The sequence below is a fragment of the Wolffia australiana genome, chromosome 18 (genome assembly GCF_029677425.1).
Source record: "Wolffia australiana isolate 7733 chromosome 18, ASM2967742v1".
In the NCBI taxonomy this organism is placed as follows: domain Eukaryota; kingdom Viridiplantae; phylum Streptophyta; class Magnoliopsida; order Alismatales; family Araceae; genus Wolffia; species Wolffia australiana.
Genome location: NC_135852.1, coordinates 2161316 through 2178443, shown reverse-complemented (window position 1 = coordinate 2178443; position 17128 = coordinate 2161316). Strand labels below are relative to the sequence as shown.

The 17128-nt window shown below is 38.8% G+C and overlaps 2 protein-coding genes across 2 annotated transcripts; both read right to left on the bottom strand.

Moving 5' to 3' along the window:
- Nucleotides 1-881: 881 nt before the first annotated feature.
- On the bottom strand, nucleotides 882-5453 carry SAP18 (SIN3 associated polypeptide P18). The gene is made up of 6 exons (XM_078590148.1): nucleotides 5231-5453; nucleotides 3304-3336; nucleotides 3104-3214; nucleotides 2472-2567; nucleotides 1119-1196; nucleotides 882-1034 (listed from the first exon to the last, which is right to left on the bottom strand). The coding sequence occupies exons 1-6, from the start codon at nucleotides 5357-5359 to the stop codon at nucleotides 1002-1004; spliced, it is 480 nt and encodes a 159-aa protein (XP_078446274.1). The 5' UTR covers nucleotides 5360-5453; the 3' UTR covers nucleotides 882-1001.
- Nucleotides 5454-10865: 5412 nt separating this feature from the next.
- Nucleotides 10866-13251, bottom strand: LOC144715203 (leucoanthocyanidin dioxygenase-like). Its single transcript, XM_078590118.1, has 3 exons — nucleotides 13176-13251; nucleotides 12568-13096; nucleotides 10866-11622 (listed from the first exon to the last, which is right to left on the bottom strand). The coding sequence occupies exons 2-3, from the start codon at nucleotides 13062-13064 to the stop codon at nucleotides 11055-11057; spliced, it is 1065 nt and encodes a 354-aa protein (XP_078446244.1). The 5' UTR covers nucleotides 13065-13096; nucleotides 13176-13251; the 3' UTR covers nucleotides 10866-11054.
- Nucleotides 13252-17128: the final 3877 nt, after the last annotated feature.

Sequence of the window (17128 nt, the reverse complement as noted above, 5' to 3'; positions counted from 1 at the left end):
ACACAAAGGGCCACATGTACAATTATTTATGAGCGACGTCCGTTTACACGCACGGCCAAAAACAGGGATTTTGATGCAAATTGTCATGGGGAGGCCACGTGGCTACATCTCAAATGTCGGTTGTCAATCCGGCGGTTTTCCATCCAGATTCGTCCGTCCAACGTCCGAGAAAATCCCTGTTTCCGTCCAGATTCGTCCATCCCATCCAGCGATCCCTGAGACGAATTTTCGTCCTGAAATTTGTCCGTATCTTTGGACTGGACAATTTTTTCGTCCGGGGAAGAAAAAAATCGTCACAATCTTGTGCGCGAAGCACAACTGACAGCATTCAGTGGAAGACGGACTGTACCAAGTCATTTCCGTCATTAGGCATCAGCCATCTATCCGAGAAAGATCATAAGTGGATTAGAGAGTTTAGTTGTGGCAACTTGTAGGTGCCACAGTCGAGAAAGATCAAAAGATGACAAGAGTGTTGTGGCCACTCTCCTGTGCATAACAGGGGCCTCACATCATTCTTCGGATCATCATCCATCTCGTCCCACACGTCATTCCACCATACCTCATCAGTAGTTCATCCACAAAAGGGCAGATACGGCGAGAAACTGGAAGCAAAGGGGATGAGAGCGGAATGGTGACGATGACGAAATGCAAACGGATGGAAGACGAGACCACAACAAATCCTCAGTCCCGTCCCGTCTTAACCGTCATTCGTCATCCTGTCGCTATCCCTACTTGGTTGGCGTGCACAGCTGGACATCTGATGACGTGGCTGACCAGTAAATCGACGGTCCTGGCTGCAGGATGCCACGTGAATAGTCACGTGAGCTCGCGGCTTGACCGTACACGTGGCAGCAATATTAGAAAACTGCTCAGAATTATCCTTTTTTTGAGAATATTCGCTTCATTTTTTAATCTATTTGTTTCTGTTCATAAGGAAACGAGCCAAAGTACCAATGAAGAGAGAGAGAGGGAGAGAGGGGTGCCACGTGGCACGAGTTGCTCTAGAGGATGCTCACGTCCAAGTAGTCTCCGATCTGCATGGCCCATGCAAAAATCAGTATAAAAAAATTTGGGGAAATTATGGATTAATTGCACTTATTGGGTTGGGCCGGAATTGCCTGAAAGCCCAGCTCGGATAGTGTTTTCATATCATCTTGTCGTCTCCCATTTCCTGGGTAAGAGTAAGTCATGCCCACCTAGAAACAAAAAATACAAGAAATTAAATACAGCAAATTACAGAAATTAACATATTTTTTGCAAGATAATAGAAGAAATTCATCTTTTGCAAAGCGCTTTCTGCAAACCTTTATCAGAAGAAATTCATATTTTCTTTCGAGAATTATAGAAAAATTTTGATTCGAAGAAGTTAACTTCATTGTTAGAAAAACAAGCCCACATAAAAACAAATGCCACGAAGAAATTAAATATAGGAAATTAAAGAAATTACTATATTTTTGACAAATAAAAACGCCTTCTGAAGACCTTAATTAGAAGAAAAATAAAATTTCATTCTAGAACCATAAAGAAACATTGACGGTTAATTATAATAAAAACTCACTCATTCAAAGAACGTAACACTCATAATTTCGTTCATAAGAAAATCACAGAGAAACAAGGTACGAATTCAAGAAAAGTATATCCTCACACAACGTAATTTAAAATAAAATAATAATTTCGAAAACTTAACGTTAATCACGAGAAAATGATAACTTAGTTTGTTTCCGAAGTACTGAGAAATACACGGAGAAATACATGAATTCAAAAATTAGCCCGATCTCAAAAATTAACCCGATTACCCGACACGAAATTTCCAAATAAACCATTTCGAGAAGTTTCCCATCATATTCTTTTGAAGTTTATCAAGAACAGAATGTAACATAATTATTCCTTCAAAAAAAATGAACGTAACATCGTAAATAATTTTTCAAACAATCACGACAAAGGCAAATCGTAAATAATTTTTCAAACAATCACGACAAAAAAATAATGGAAAATAGAAAAGAGATAAGGATGCATTTCAAGGTAGTCATCCATCTTCAGAGTGCCTAATTAAAGCAATACTTCAAATAAAGAATATCGCCCAGCATAGTGCATGGATAATTAGAAACATTCAGATTTCCCCAATCAGATATATTAAAAAGAATGAATACCCCAACAGCAATCATGTGAAGAAATCTTGCTCGTCACTGCGACATTTGCATAAATAAATGCTCCATTTCCCAAAACAAATATTACTGAACAAAAGTTAAGATTTTTTTAAAGATCAAAGCATATTATCAATATGATTGTGCGGTGCAATGAGGAATTCCCCCCAACTTGGCGAATTTCTGCCAGCCCCAAACCCCTTCGGTGTTTTGAGGCAGAAATCCACAGAACATGCGAATGACGGTTTAAATTTTTGAACCGCACTGCACAATCACCATGCAATCATCCAACGCCCATGATCGAACTATCCGTAATTGATGGCTTACCGGTCTGACCACGTGGCGGCCCTGCTTGTCTGGGTAGACAAAAGCAAATGAAAGTTTTGCGTCTCTTCTTCTTGCAGCAGAAGCAACTTCTTTAACCTGGAAAGAAGAGCACATGAATGATATATAACCTCAAAGCTAATGTTAATATTGCAACGAGAGTCCAGCGTCCATAATGACAATTAGACAAAACAATGGTGACAAATCCCCATCGTCAAAAACTCTGTCATACATCGGTTGAAGATGAATCTTCATCGTTTGTCAAAACCCAAATATGGATGACAATGATGATGACGATGATGAATCGTCCAGGCCTTCATCATCCATTAGATTATGATGAATTATCATCGTCATCGTCCTTTGTGGATAATGATGAATTATCTGAACCCACATATGGATGATGGCCAAATCTTCTTCAAATGATGACTAAATCTTCATTGTCTGCCAACACTTGTTTGAGATGTCGATCATATTATTGACAAACTCATAACTATTATCGTCCTTATCATCCGACCACCGATGATGATTTCGTCACCGTTGTCATCATTCATAAAAGTTACCCACAGATGATGATGATACATCTATATTCTCTGACAACCCTAATTTTAATCCAGGAGCGAGATATGACATAATACCAAGTCTGTTAGCTCACGGAGAGTGGCATCCATCCAGGTGTAGATCTGAACCTCGTCCTTCGGTTCCTTTCCTCTAGTTGCAAAGTCCTCCTTTTCATGGTGGCCGCCAATCTGGTGGAGTGAATGCATGCCATTTATCAGACTGAAATGGAAATCCGCAAATCCAAACCAGTAACATTTGTTGATCAAGCTGAATGTACCTTTGTGAAGACTCGGAGCAACAAGGGGCATGTCTGCAATACGTAGTCAATTAAAAAAAAAAATAGAGGTAATTTGGTTTAATAGGGAATTAACCATAAAAAATAAAGAGCTAGACGGAAACTTTTGATAAGAACATGATACAAGTATGATCTATTAAATAATATCAAGGAGCTTGAACAGCCAAAACAGTGGTGCAGAATAAACTTTGACGAGCCAAAGTATTATGCCAGCTTAACACCTCCTTCATTTTGGAAACTTTGGAAGAAAATTTTGCTCGAATAGATGCTTCCACTTTGGAAATTCAAGAAGAGAGTGACAACATTGTACGTCCGAGATACGATATACCTCAGATCCAGAGGAAGATCCGAGTTCAATCGTAGACGCGTATTATGTAGAGGATAAGATGGAATTGAACAAGAAATGGAGCCCCAATTCAAGGACGAGTATTCCACTAGCCAGCCTTCAGCCAAACCTACCTCAGAGAGTAACTGATTTCTTGAACCAAGAGATGATCTGCTTCCTTCCATTTCCCTTCATTTATAGTTCTCTGTCATGTGCAACTACTTACTGTGGTCTCTTATTGGTGCATCGCCGCTATGTTCTCAAAAATAACATATCAAGGTTTTAACCATAAACTTTAAGGATATCACACCATAACATACAACCTTTTGAATAATCTGAACTTTCAGATTCGAGCAGCCAACACAAAAAAGATTTGTTGAGGTAGCCTTGGAGGTGAATGACAAATGCATAGTTATCATCCCAAAATTTCTTCATCCATGTGTGGCTGGGATATGGACTGACGAGGTATTCACCAGATGGATGATGATGACAATTACGGCCCTAAGAAACCGGATGAAGATGAAATGATAAAATGCTCTTTCTTTCTTCAGGAAAAAAAGATTATTTCTTTGCTCGGAAGCCGATGAGTGATAATAACGATGATTTCTCTTGGAAAATGGATGTCAATGACAACTTGTCATCAGCCAAATTGGTGAGAGTGACGTTGTAGGCCCTTGGAAACCGGACAAGGACAAAGATGAAGATTATAGTAAGTTTTGTTCATCTGTTTATATTCAATTAGAGTGTTTTTTATTCCAGTATTGTGTGTTTTAAGACGCATTCGGTCCTTGACCAAGATTTTACAGCTGCATGGATCGGTTTGAAGATATAACTAAAAAACATTATAGAGTGTTCATGGTTTTCATTTGAAAATACCATAAATTAAAAAATTGATGGGCCACGCAAGTGGCACAATAATGTCTTTTTTTCCGAAATTACAAAAAAGTAGAATTAAATACTGACGTTGCTACGGTTTTCATTAAATCCCCGTGAGAGGCCCATCATTCTTTTTCCGTGGTTATTTCAAATAGAATCGAAAATAGCGCACATTGAGATAATGACCCGGCAGAAAATTGTAATCCCTGAAAGATGATTCCACGGAGAGGACCACAAAGCACGTTCTTTATTTACAATGAAAAAATATAAAGTCGGATCCCCCTCTTTGGTAATCCAGATTTTTGAATAGCTGAAAATGATAACTACCTGCAGTTTTTCTACGGGTCTACGATCTATAGTTGAGGGTTTGCGCAAATTTACGCAGAATCGAAGAGCGAACAAACGGTTCTATTTCTTTCATGTATTTAGCAATAGGAATAAAGCGATTAACCAAGACAATCGCTAAGAAGAGAGAGCTGGTCACAATTCAAACCATGAAAATCAATTTTTTCACAGCGCAACAAAGAAATTCTCCAGCATATACCCTAATCATCACTTCCCGATCACAAATGTCCAAACCAACACCTCTAAACAATGCAGAAACATAACAAAAACCACCAAACGAGGCTGACCCAGAAAATAACGTTTAAAACCCAAGAATAATTATCGATTCTAAACAAGATAGTATGCGCCGATTTAAGGACCAACCTTCTCCCGATCTATGGCCTCGAATCGAGGCCGAGCAGAAGGAGGCGGGCCACCTCTGGGAGGAGGCGGAGGAGCCCCCATTCTTCCTTGCTGCTGTCTGCTCTGACCTGCTTCAGCTGTCGCCGCCATGAAAATTTCTCGAAGAAACTCCTCAATTTTTCTTCTCCCCTGATTTTCAAGGGAGTTCTAGCTCGCCCTAACTGCCCGGGAGTGGAAAAGGGCAAAGTGGGAATTCGTATTTATACCTATACCCGATATCCGAATCCGATACTAGAATCCACGTTCGAAAAGATATCGGATATCATTCTAGACTAATAGTCCGGATCGTCCGGGACGTGGACGAGGGCGGGACGGGACGAATCACGTCCGGAATCAGTGCAGGGATGCAAACGGGACGGTTTTTTCGTCCTAGACCTCCAGACAGTACGTTTTTTCATCTGAGTGGACGAAAACCGTCCTGTCCTATCGTCTAAGGACGAATTTCCGTCCAACCTTGCGAACTGGATGATTTTTTTGTTCTGGGACGAACAAACCGTCCAGTCCGCGTCCCTGCACTAGTATAGTTCTGAATCGCCCGGGACGTGGACAATGGACGATCTTCCTGTCCAGCATCCGGAATCAGTCCAGGGACGCGGACGGGACGGTTTTTTCGTCCGACACCTCCATACGAGAAGTTTTTTCATCTAAGTGACGAAAATCGTTCCATCCATTCGTCATCGAGACTGATTTCCGTCCCAGTATTCGTCCAACCTCGCGAACAAGATGATTTTTTTGTCCTGGGACAAACACACCGTCCTGTCCGCATCCCTGCACTAATATAGTTCCGAATCACCCGGGACGTGGACGATGGCAATCATTCCGTCTGACGTCCAGAATCAGTCCAGGGACGCGAACGGAATAGTTTTTTTGTCCGACACCTCCATACAAGAAGTTTTTTCGTCTGAGTGGACGAAAACCATCCCTTCAGTGCGTCTTGGGATGAATTTCCGTCCCGGTTTCTGTCCAACCTGGCGAACGGATGATTTTTTCGTCCTGGGATGAACAAACCGCCCTGCCCATCTCCCTGCACTAGTATAGTTCCGGATCATCCGGGATGTGGACGATGTGCAGGACGGGACGAAGATAGTTCCGTCTGACATCCGGAATCAGTCCAGGGACGTGGACAGGACGGTTTATTCGTCCAAGTGTACGGAAAACGTCCCATCCATTCATCTCGAGATGAATTTCCGTCCGGGTTTTCGTTCAACCTCACAGATGGGACAGTTTTTTCATCCTGGGGCAAAAAAACCGTCTCATCCGCGTCCCTTGTAACCCGATATTAAATTATGATCGTATACACATTTAATTGCATAAGAATTTGACCAAAAGTTTAGGTCTCATGCACATTTCTTTGCATTGTTTTTCTGAGTAACCATTTGTAATTTTGCTAATTTTAACTGTTATTTGTATATGATGTTGTGAAGTTAGGTTTTCTTAGCATTACTTTATATTTAAATATGATCATATACATATTTAACTGCATCAGAATTATACCAAAAGTTAAGGTCTCATGCGCATTTCTTTGCATTGTTTTTCTCAGTATTCACTTGCCTTTTTATAATTTCAATTGTTATTTTATATGATATTGTGAGTGAGGCTTTCCAAGGGACTACCATAAAATGAATATTTAGCTGTTATATACTTAGTCTAAGGGGAAAGTTGTGTTTGTCTGTGTCCATTAAAATGTAGCATCTTCCAACTATGTTGATAGTATCTGTCGTGATGTAGGTTTTTTGTTGTTTTATATCCAACCCTACTGGAACAGTTTAACGTTTGTGCTTGTTTAACTACCTATCTCTTCTTGTTGCCGAAAGAGTTTTTAAATGTCCTTTTTTGTGTGCTTTATATAGCTTCATCTTCACTTCCTTGCTTTAGTTTTAAGGATAAGTTATGCATCTAGTGTGAATTTAGTTGTAGACCATGAGACATTTCAAAAGGTGTATATATTCACCAAAAATATGAACTTCATCTGACTCATTTCATCCCTAAAGAAATGCATGTTATGTGGAATGTAGTATAATCTGATAATAATGTGATCAGATGTTTATTAGAACTAGACATCTGATTCTGATCAGAGTATAGTCCACCATGTGATCAAAATATAATATAGGGTCAGATGCCAGCTGATTAGATTTTTGATTGGCCAGCTTGTAAGCCTATACTAGAGCCAGATTATAATTTATAGTGACAAGAATAATCATACGACAATAACATTTCCCTCCTTGTGATCATTAGTATCACTCGAAAAATTCAATATTTCAATCATCACTATTTGCAAAACATTGGGATTCCATGGTACTATTATTGTTGAATATATCTTTGCTCTTAAAACTTTTTATTTTTGGAAGCAAAATTCATTATTTAAATTGTTTCATCCCAATTGGAACTATATATAGTGCTGGTGTCTACAAAGGACATTGAATGCAAGTTATTTTAAACAGTAACAGATCTTATGTTAAATTTTCAGCACATAACGCATTTTTACAATTCTTAGTCATTTACGTTTTAGAAATATTTCCCTGGTAGTTTTGATGTCAATAGTGGAGAGCACACAACCACCAACCGAGAAGTATATTATGGATGAAGACCAAAGCTGGAGGTGAAAGATGATGCCTCAGTGCCACGTGAATGAACTCACTATGATGGATCTTATGCGGTCATCAAGCCAATCACACTTCCATATCATGTTTAAGTTCATTGAAATAAATCTGTTTCATTATTCTTCCTGCGTGAATTTTATAATGAAGCTCATGAATGCATACAATGGCTTAGTGAAAAATGACAGGATAATAATACAGTGATCATTAGTCCTTTAACAAACACTCCTATTCAATGAATACTCGAGATGGACATCAAACTACCCAAAAAGAATAACACTATTTGATTATACTTATGCAATAAATATGATTGATCTTATGGCCATTAGTGTAGAGACACTAAGGACATCTGGTGGATGCTCTTGAGAAAAATAGTTCCTTAAATTGATTTGTATGGACAGCTGCATGGTAGAATACTTAAATGTCAAGTACATTGGTTAATGTCATGGTATTATATGTCATTTATTGATATGAGACACTAAAGACACAATGTGCATGGAAGGTTGTACTTTGACTATGATGTATGAGTCTCGAATCATGGGTTTCAAACATGTCTTTTCTCAAACATAGCAAGAAAAGCATGAAGGTGATTGAGTGGTCAAGATGGGATAGTCTACTTTTGTTATAGGAGAAACTTTACTCAAAGAAGAAATTGCATTAAATACCTATTCAGTGATGTGGAGATATTAGATAAGAAATTATCCAATGATTTGGGTTGAGCAGTGGTATGAAAATAAATGACTAATAGAATTCGATAATTAACCACACCGCAAGTCATTTAAGAGTCTTAAACAAACCAAGAATTATACATATATGTTAAACAATGGCTGTAAATGTTCTATAGTTCAATCACTGCTTTATTTCTTCTAGAGCCTAGATTAGTCCCCCATAGGATAGAAATGTGACCAATCAATTGAATAAATCAGTCATTAATTAATTAACCAATATGTCTATATAGTTATTTGATAAGGTGGACTAATAAATTTAATTGGGACACTAGCGTAATTAACTTGAATGATACATTGGGCTAGGGGTCACACACACAAGGTATATGGACATTAGTGGGTATACTTAAATTACATGAATTTCTTTAAAAAATTACCTAAATGAGTATAAATAAATGGGGCATCCATTTTAGGTGCCCAAGACAGCCAGACCTGGGCACCCACATTTCTTCACTTATACTCATTCCACTCTATACATTCGTGAACTTGATGGAAGAACATCAAATAGATCCTTAAGATTAGTAAGAGAAGAATATGAGATCCTTCATCACACCGATCATGGGGATATGTCAAGAATCCAGATGCGTAAATGACTTAAAGAGACTCTCCCACAGAGTAATCAATGGTGGAATTATTTCTCCACGAGGTAATTCAATTATATAGTGTTTAATAGAATAATTATATACTAGTTTACAACTTCTGCTGCATGAGAAGAACCCAACCAAATGACCTCCCTTGCCTTAGTATTGGACCAATGTTAGTAATAGGAACATGTGAGCTTTATTAATCCAAAAATGCAATGAAATCCATACAAGAGAAGCGACAAGTAGAAGATCATACCACCATTTTTTGACATCACTTCCCATATGTTCATCTAAAAGAATGCAAAGGGATAAAGGGCACTACTAGTACACAGCTACCCATTCGGAAAAGACACAGGATGATGGGATGTCTGGTATATTTGGTGTAAGGTGAAATAAGAAAGGCTGAAAACCAGAGGAGAAGAAGTATGTTATCACTTGACTTGTGTGTGGCACTGACTTGCCATGGTAGATGAGTGACGCTAATGCTTTCAAGGAACTTAGTAGTATGCCACAGATTTACGCTGATCTTCCAAGTTCACAGGTCCTTAAGCCATGATCAAAGAATTTGTCCACGCACATGAAGATGGAAATCAGGAGTATGATGGACAATATTAAATTTATATCACTAACAAGAGATGCATAGACGATGAACAATGGTTGTGGTTTATTAGGCATAACTATACACTATATCAATACTAGTGTAATATATTGTGAGCACATCCTTACTGTTAATGAACTTTTGGGGGAAACATGACTGTGAGGACATGGAATGATGACTTTTTTCATCCCTCTTTTAATAGTTGTAATTGAGGAGAGAAATGGGAGTTGGACACTGGACTCAAAAGTGGAAGAACATACCAAAGAGCTATAAGAATAAAAAAGATGCACCATTTTTCTAGATGATGCACTCACCACATGCTTAATGGTTGTTTGGAAAATCTGCCATTCTATCAAGCATCAGTTAAGCTACTCACAGTTCTTTAAGAAACACTAGTTGAAGCCAAACATAATTAAGCTAAACTTCCCAGCTTGGTGGAATATCATTCATGAGATAATTGAGGCAAATGTTGAGAGCAGAGACGTCATTGACGCCGGAGTTGATTTCTACACCTTAAGAGGAAAGAATCAAAGCTTTATTGTGATGAGTGGGACTTGCTCATTGAATTTTTCCTCATATTGGGGTCATTTGCCTACACCACAAGCCAAGTGCGCAAGCCAACACAATTGGTAGTTGATAACATCCTCCTCCTTGTGAAACATTAACACATTACGTGGATGAGATCTTCAAAGTTAAAATGATGTTATTAACTAGCAGGAAATCTCATCAGGATGACCATTTCACCGGTAGGAAATTGCCTCAACAGCGTTCCAAGGTCAAGACTGATGACTGATGGCTGATTGGATTCAGCCCAAGAAACTTGGACAGGACAATGGAAAGGTGGTCTTAAACAGCCAGAACAACAAGGTAGACCCACCAACTCCATTAATGGGAGTTGGTTTATTGAACAGCTGACGTTTGACACTGACATACTGACATGGTGATGGAACTCCATCTGTCCTTCCCATACTAGTGGACAGATATTCTACAAGTCTGGGAGGAGCCACCTTCATCTACATCAAGCATTAATAACCCACAAAAGGGAACACGCACAGAGCTTTGCACACAGATATTATACCAAGTCTGGGAGGAGAGACCTTCATCTTCAACATGCATTTACTACCCACAAAGGGGAACACAAGATAGTACACAGAGCTTTGTACACATACTCTATCAAGTCCGGGAGGAGACGCTTTCATCTTCAACAAGCATTTATTACCCACAAAGGGGAGCACAAGATAGTAGACAGAATTCAAACACAAGGAAAACTAAGGCAAGAAATTAGGTGGGGGGAGGGAGCTGGCCGCCAGTTTTACGGAAGATCTTCTGCTCAAGATGCTGGCCAAACGTGCGAGGAGTAAACTTAGGAGGAGAATTCTCCCCAATCAACTCCGGCAGAGGCCTCAGAACAATCCCATCCTTGGGGGGCTCGCAGAAAACAGCCCAAGAAATGCGCACCTTCTCCGTATTCACCAGTCCCCTGTGTAAAACGCTCTTGTAGGCGCCATTACTTAGTATTTCTATCGCATCTCCGACGTGCATAATGAAGGAATTTGGCACGCACTTGGCCGTAACCCACTCGCCATCGCGCAAAATTTGAAGTCCCGGAACCATGTTGTGGAGGATGAAGGTGAGGGCGCTCACGTCTGTGTGAGCAGCCACTCCCACCGCCATTTCTGGCTGTGGGCAACGAGGATAGTAGTTGATCTTCATCTGCAGCAGAAGATCGCTAAGTCCTCCTACTTCTTTCTCTAGTCTTCCTTCTTCTAATCCCAGCCCCAGCGAGAGCATTGCCAACATACTGCTCACTACTTTCCTGAGCTGCCTGGCGTATTCCCGGGTTTCTTCCCTGCACCCAGAGAAAGAATACTTAGCCACTGTATTATTATCTCGAGGATAATGGGTTTTACTGGAACTTGGATCTACGCTGAGAAGAAGAATTAGACAAAAAAAGGAATATTTCACTTCTAAAATTTAGACAGGATTTTGATTCAGACTTGGTGCATGTAACTTTCTTTGAAGAAAAGCAAATGAAAACGTTTTACTAGAACTTGGATCTAAACTGAGAAGATGAATTAGAAAAAAAAAGGGACACTTCACTTATTCTCTTTAGGCTGGATTTTGATTAAGACTTGGTGCATGTAACTTTCTTTGAAGAAAAGCAAATGAAAACGTTTTACTAGAACTTGGGTCTAAACATAGAAGAAGAATAAGACAAAAAAAGGAGACTTCACTTCTTATGCAGGATTTTGATTATGTAGCTTTCTTTGAAGAAAAGCAAATGAAAAGTTCCCATGGAGTTAGAATTTGGGTTTTACTTGGGACTTGGATCTACACTGGAAGAAGAGATAGTTAGATATAAAAAAGGACACTCACTTCTTAACTTAGGCAGGACTTTGATTTAGACTTGGTACATGTAACTTTCATTGAAGAAAAACAAATGAAAGGTTCCCATGGGAACTTGAATGGTCTCCGGGAAGAACGAATTACACAAAAAAAGAGAATATATGATGCGGGTAATACGAAGATTCAAGCCCCAACCACTATCCTAAAAGCTATACCTGACTACTTTAGACGCACTTCATTTCTTAATCTTAAGTAGGATTTTTACTTAGACTTGTCACTCATAACTTTCTCAATAGAAAACCTCACTGTTTACTTCTCGTCAAAGAAAGCGAGTGCAACTTTCATTGAACAGAAGCAAAACAAACGTTCCCAGTAAAACTTTCCCCGGATAGATGATAATAATTCATAAAGAAGAGAAGTTCCTCAGCCATGGAGATTGAAAACTTACACGTAATCGGCTGGCTCCTTGGGCCAAATGGCAAAGTTAACCTTATCCTCGGGGAAAACAACGTGGAAGAAATAATCCTGCCATCCGAGCTTGCCGCTAGCACTGTTAGCGAGCTTGCTGCCATAGCCTTGGATATTCCCACTTGACTGATCGTTTGCGTATCTCTCTTTCTCTTCCACAGGAAGAGAGAAGAACTTCTCTCCCGCTGCCTGCAAACGCTTGATCAGCTCAAGACAAACGCCGTGGTTTACAACGTGCATGACCCCCCACTCCGTAGCGGCTTTCTTCACCGCCTCGATGGATCTCCGCCGTTGATCCTCGTCCCCGGAGAGGAACCCGGCGAGATCAACGGTGGGGATGTCCGGGCCATGGATTGATTTCCTCGCTGCCTCCAGCGCGTCGACGAGGGTGGCTCTCTCTTCCTCTGGCCGAATGTACTCTGGTGGGATTGAAGTAATGCTAATGGCGGACAAACTCTCTACTCTCAACTGCCCCATGGCCAGTCTCTCTTCTCTCTTTCTCTCTTTGTCTGCAGTTATACAGAAAACGTTCGTCAGAGCTACTTAAATAACGATCTCTTCTGTTCTAGAAGGCCAAATTCTACCTACCCAGAATTGCCGAGAAGGAAGAGAGCGCTGCTGAGGATGCTCTCTCTGTGCACTTAAATAACGAGCTTTTTATCTGCTTACTGGGTTAGAAGATAGCCGAAAGGTTAAGATAGATCTCTGTAAACGGTTAAAACGGCGATGGCCAAGAGACTGTAGAGAAGGGTTGCATTTATTCCTTGAAGTTTGTTCTGTTGTTTTCTGAGTTATGACGAAAATGGTTCCTACCAGACTCATGAATGCTGCCATGAATCCGGGTATTTAGTGTCTCATAAATGGGGCCATGTGAGTCCTTTAAAGTTCTTCTCTTCTAGAAAGTAGAAACCCATACCTAACTGTTGATTATTTTTAATTCAAGTTTTTTGGGCCACGTAATTATTCTTTTTCTCATTTTGCAGTCCGGTCTGATCCTACCTAAAATTCTATGCAGTGTGATTCTTTAAATGTTTGCTATTAGAGTGTTATTTCTTAGCCGTCATCATCACAGTTTGTGAGCTGCACTGTGTTTCCTGAAATTATGATGATTAGACGAAAACCCATGAGATATAAACTAAAAGATTAAATAATAAGGTCACCTAGAAACGTCGTAATTATAACTTAAAATGAAGAATGATGATATACTATGTTTGAATTAAGAGCCGATGAAATTCACTAACATGGATTGGATTAGTACTTGTGAATGATATTTGTCTTTTCCAAATTCATTTTTGGATTCAATGTTTTTATGCTCTCCCCTTATAACTGTTTACTATAGATATTAGCCTTGGACAGGGGTTACCAAACCCTTGGAATCAGTTTCAGATGGAAGAGTGTTCACGACTTCAACCACCTAGATTTCAAACCATGCATATTAGCTCCACTTGATGAGAAGCAACCACTACCAACTTAGATAATTAAACATACTGAGGCATTACCAACTCATGATCTGTCACAAAACATGTGTGCACGTTTCTCTATACAACTCTAGGCATATCCTTGGTGCTGGATGACTCCTTCCCACTCCCACAAGGTAGTGAATTTCCATGCAAATGAGTCGAAACTACTATATTCCCTTTGGGGAAATTTCATCTTTGATAGCAATGGCATCTAATTACCTCCAGTATCATATCTCCATGTCTTAGAATGTGACTTTCCATCTCAACGCTCTTGGATCCTTCTATAGGTGATTAAGTCTAATTCAGTTGACTGCTCTCAACTCAACCTCAAATTAAGCTACGACACACAAGTATCTTCTCAAAACTGCATAAATAAGTGTCAATTATTTATCGGTATACATAACCTAAAGACATATTTTTTGTTCAATAAAAAATTAAATGGTACCATTCATTTCAATGTGTATCAAGTCTCTGTACATCAATATCTATCCAGACAACTATTTATCCCATTTCTATTACTCCCAGCTGTGATGACAGATTAAGGGCTGATACTTGACCATCCTAAGTTAATCTAGGAGTATCCAGCAGACGAGGAATTATACATAGGTGGAAAGTGTCTACATACAAGTTTCATGAAAGTCTTGATTAAAATACATTATGTATCTTGGGACCTCTTGTGTTCCCGACTTGATCTATTTATTGGGTTAATTTTCATTTCCCCCCTTTTGTAATTATAATTCATTACCACAGAGGTGGTTTCTGGGTTCATGGGCTTAAAGTGAGTCCAGACCAACCAGTATGAGGTTAAAACAGTGTTCGAGGGTAAGAATAATAGGATTAACCCCAAATTTGGTGCACTTGTGAAATTAAGATCCCTGTCCTTTGCTCCAAGTTGATGCCACAAGGGAATGTATTCAGAAGCTACTCCAGGTGCTTGCTATTTGTGGCGTGCCAGTTTGTGATTGAGTAATCTTTATAAATGAATTCATTGTTGGTTATTTTCTCTGTTGGTTGACTTCCTCAATATGGATATATATTTCTTGGTTAATTTCTCTAGTTGTTAAACTTCTTAACTAAAAATGACTGTGATGTATTGTACTCATGTGTGCTCGGTGGGATTTGGGAGGTTGATACTGTTTCACTTTTAGGATCTAGTTGCTGTTTTGAGCTTAATTCTTCAATTAAGTGTCACATTGGGGTCGAGCCACTGATAGACATCTAATTGCATCCATAAGTTCCTCTTTCATTACTTCGCGATGATCCCTATATGCCTATCTTTAGTATGCATGTGTGGGGTCCTAATGGGAGAAACTAGGAGGCATGTTATGTAGGAATTGGACTATGATAACATCAAATAAGTTCAACGAAATGTGTTTTTTTACTTGTTTTTTTCCACTTACTATTAGGTTTTTTCATGCATTATCAGCCATTTAGGTAAAAATGAGAACATAATGTTTTTTCCTAAAGTCTTATTTTTGTATATTTTACTGATTTTTGACACTAAGCCCACCCAACTCCTTATAGTCATGAGGTTTTTCTCACATCTTCTTGGAATTTTAGATGAAATATACGACGTAGGAAAATTAAATGGTTATTTTAGATGCAAATGAGTTAAAACATAGGGGCCCAAGGCATGATCTGGACATGAAAAGAGGTCAAATGCAAAATAAAAATTTCGGAGCCCATTTAGGCCCTTTTAAGAGCTGGGTCAACTAAAGGCAAGAATTCTAGAACTAAACCATAAATTACATTTGGAGAGTCTATTTCCAAATGTGGATATTAAGGGATGTGTATCCATGCGGGAGATCAATTCACTCTAGGCCTAAGAACCCTGGGAATTCATTCAAGAGCATTGCGAAATAGGGCACTTCTATGAATCTCTTTATCTCTTTTTGTATCTCATCTAAAATTTTTTCTCTCAACACTTTTTTGGTAACCTAGTGTGTCAGATTTCTTTGATCCATTCTTGTTCTACAAGATTTTGGAATATATTTTATGTTTCATCAATATTATTCAAGAAAAATTGCCATTCGGCCTTGAAGGATGTGAGAACAAGGTTTGTATGTTCTCCATTATTTTTCATTTTTTAATTTATCGCTTTTTCTCTTAGAAAATTTAGTAGAAATCCTGGAGGAAAGTGTTTCCAGCGCCACATGACGTGCAAGTTCACCATGCAGAAAAAGTTTCAATATTTTCCCATTACACCCCATTACCCGACTCTATCGTCCACTAGCTCGCTGGTGACTTAAATTTCCATCTTGGTTAGTGATAAGCCAAAAATAGGGGTAAATTTTATGCAATTTTAAAACCTTGTCATTGTCAATTTTAGCTTATACAATAAAATTTATAAAAACTCTACTTAAGATGTGTAGTGATAAGTACGAGTGTCGTCCAAGGGAAGCTAGTAAGGAATCCAATTGATATTCTTCTTGAATAATTTGAACCTAATTGGGGTTAATTTATTCTTCAACAGAGATTAAATCACCCTAATTAGATGAGAAATTTGGAAAGGGGGGTAGAATAGATGAGAGAAGTAGAAGAAATAAGGGGCTCTAAATTGAATTAATCGATCCAATTGAAAGGATCAAAGAAGTCAATTAGAGATATTAATAAGAATATTTAGATGTGTTTTGGTTGATTCTGTAGATTTGATAATTCAGGAACAACTACTCTATCGAATATGGAATGGGAAATTCAATCTCCTAGAAAGTTAACCCTTTTTATGTTTTTTTATAGTTTTCTTGAAATGCACTTGAATAGCCAGGTAAATCTCTCAATTTCTCCTCTCAATCCTAGTCAGGGCTTGTACATGCCTCTCAAGCCAAGCGATTTAGAAGTTCAGACAGAAATTAAGAAGAACGATTACGAGATTCAACTAACAACATCCAAAATACACCAAAAAATTCAAATACAATGAAGGAAAAAGTACCAAATAGGTTGATCCAAGCTGGAGCTCCTCTCTGTCTTGCAGCTGTGATAGAGCACCATCAATAATGAGCTCCCCCTCTCGAAATTTAGCTTTTATACTTAGGTTACATGGTAAAAATCACCATTTTACCCCCGTTTAGTAATTAATGTTTA

What these genes read in the sequence shown, in the direction of transcription:
- SAP18 (XM_078590148.1), bottom strand. Translation starts at nt 5,359, where the DNA reads ATGGCGGCGACAGCTGAAGCAGGTCAGAGCAGACAGCAGCAAGGAAGA. An exon ending in AGGCCATAGATCGGGAGAAG is followed by an intron (nt 3,337 to 5,230) that starts GTTGGTCCTTAA and finishes TACGTATTGCAG; the next exon opens with ACATGCCCCTTGTTGCTCCG. An exon ending in GCCGCCACGTGGTCAGACCG is followed by an intron (nt 1,197 to 2,471) that starts GTAAGCCATCAA and finishes TTTTGTTTCTAG; the next exon opens with GTGGGCATGACTTACTCTTA.
- LOC144715203 (XM_078590118.1), bottom strand. Translation starts at nt 13,064, where the DNA reads ATGGGGCAGTTGAGAGTAGAGAGTTTGTCCGCCATTAGCATTACTTCA. An exon ending in AAGGAGCCAGCCGATTACGT is followed by an intron (nt 11,623 to 12,567) that starts GTAAGTTTTCAA and finishes CTCTGGGTGCAG; the next exon opens with GGAAGAAACCCGGGAATACG.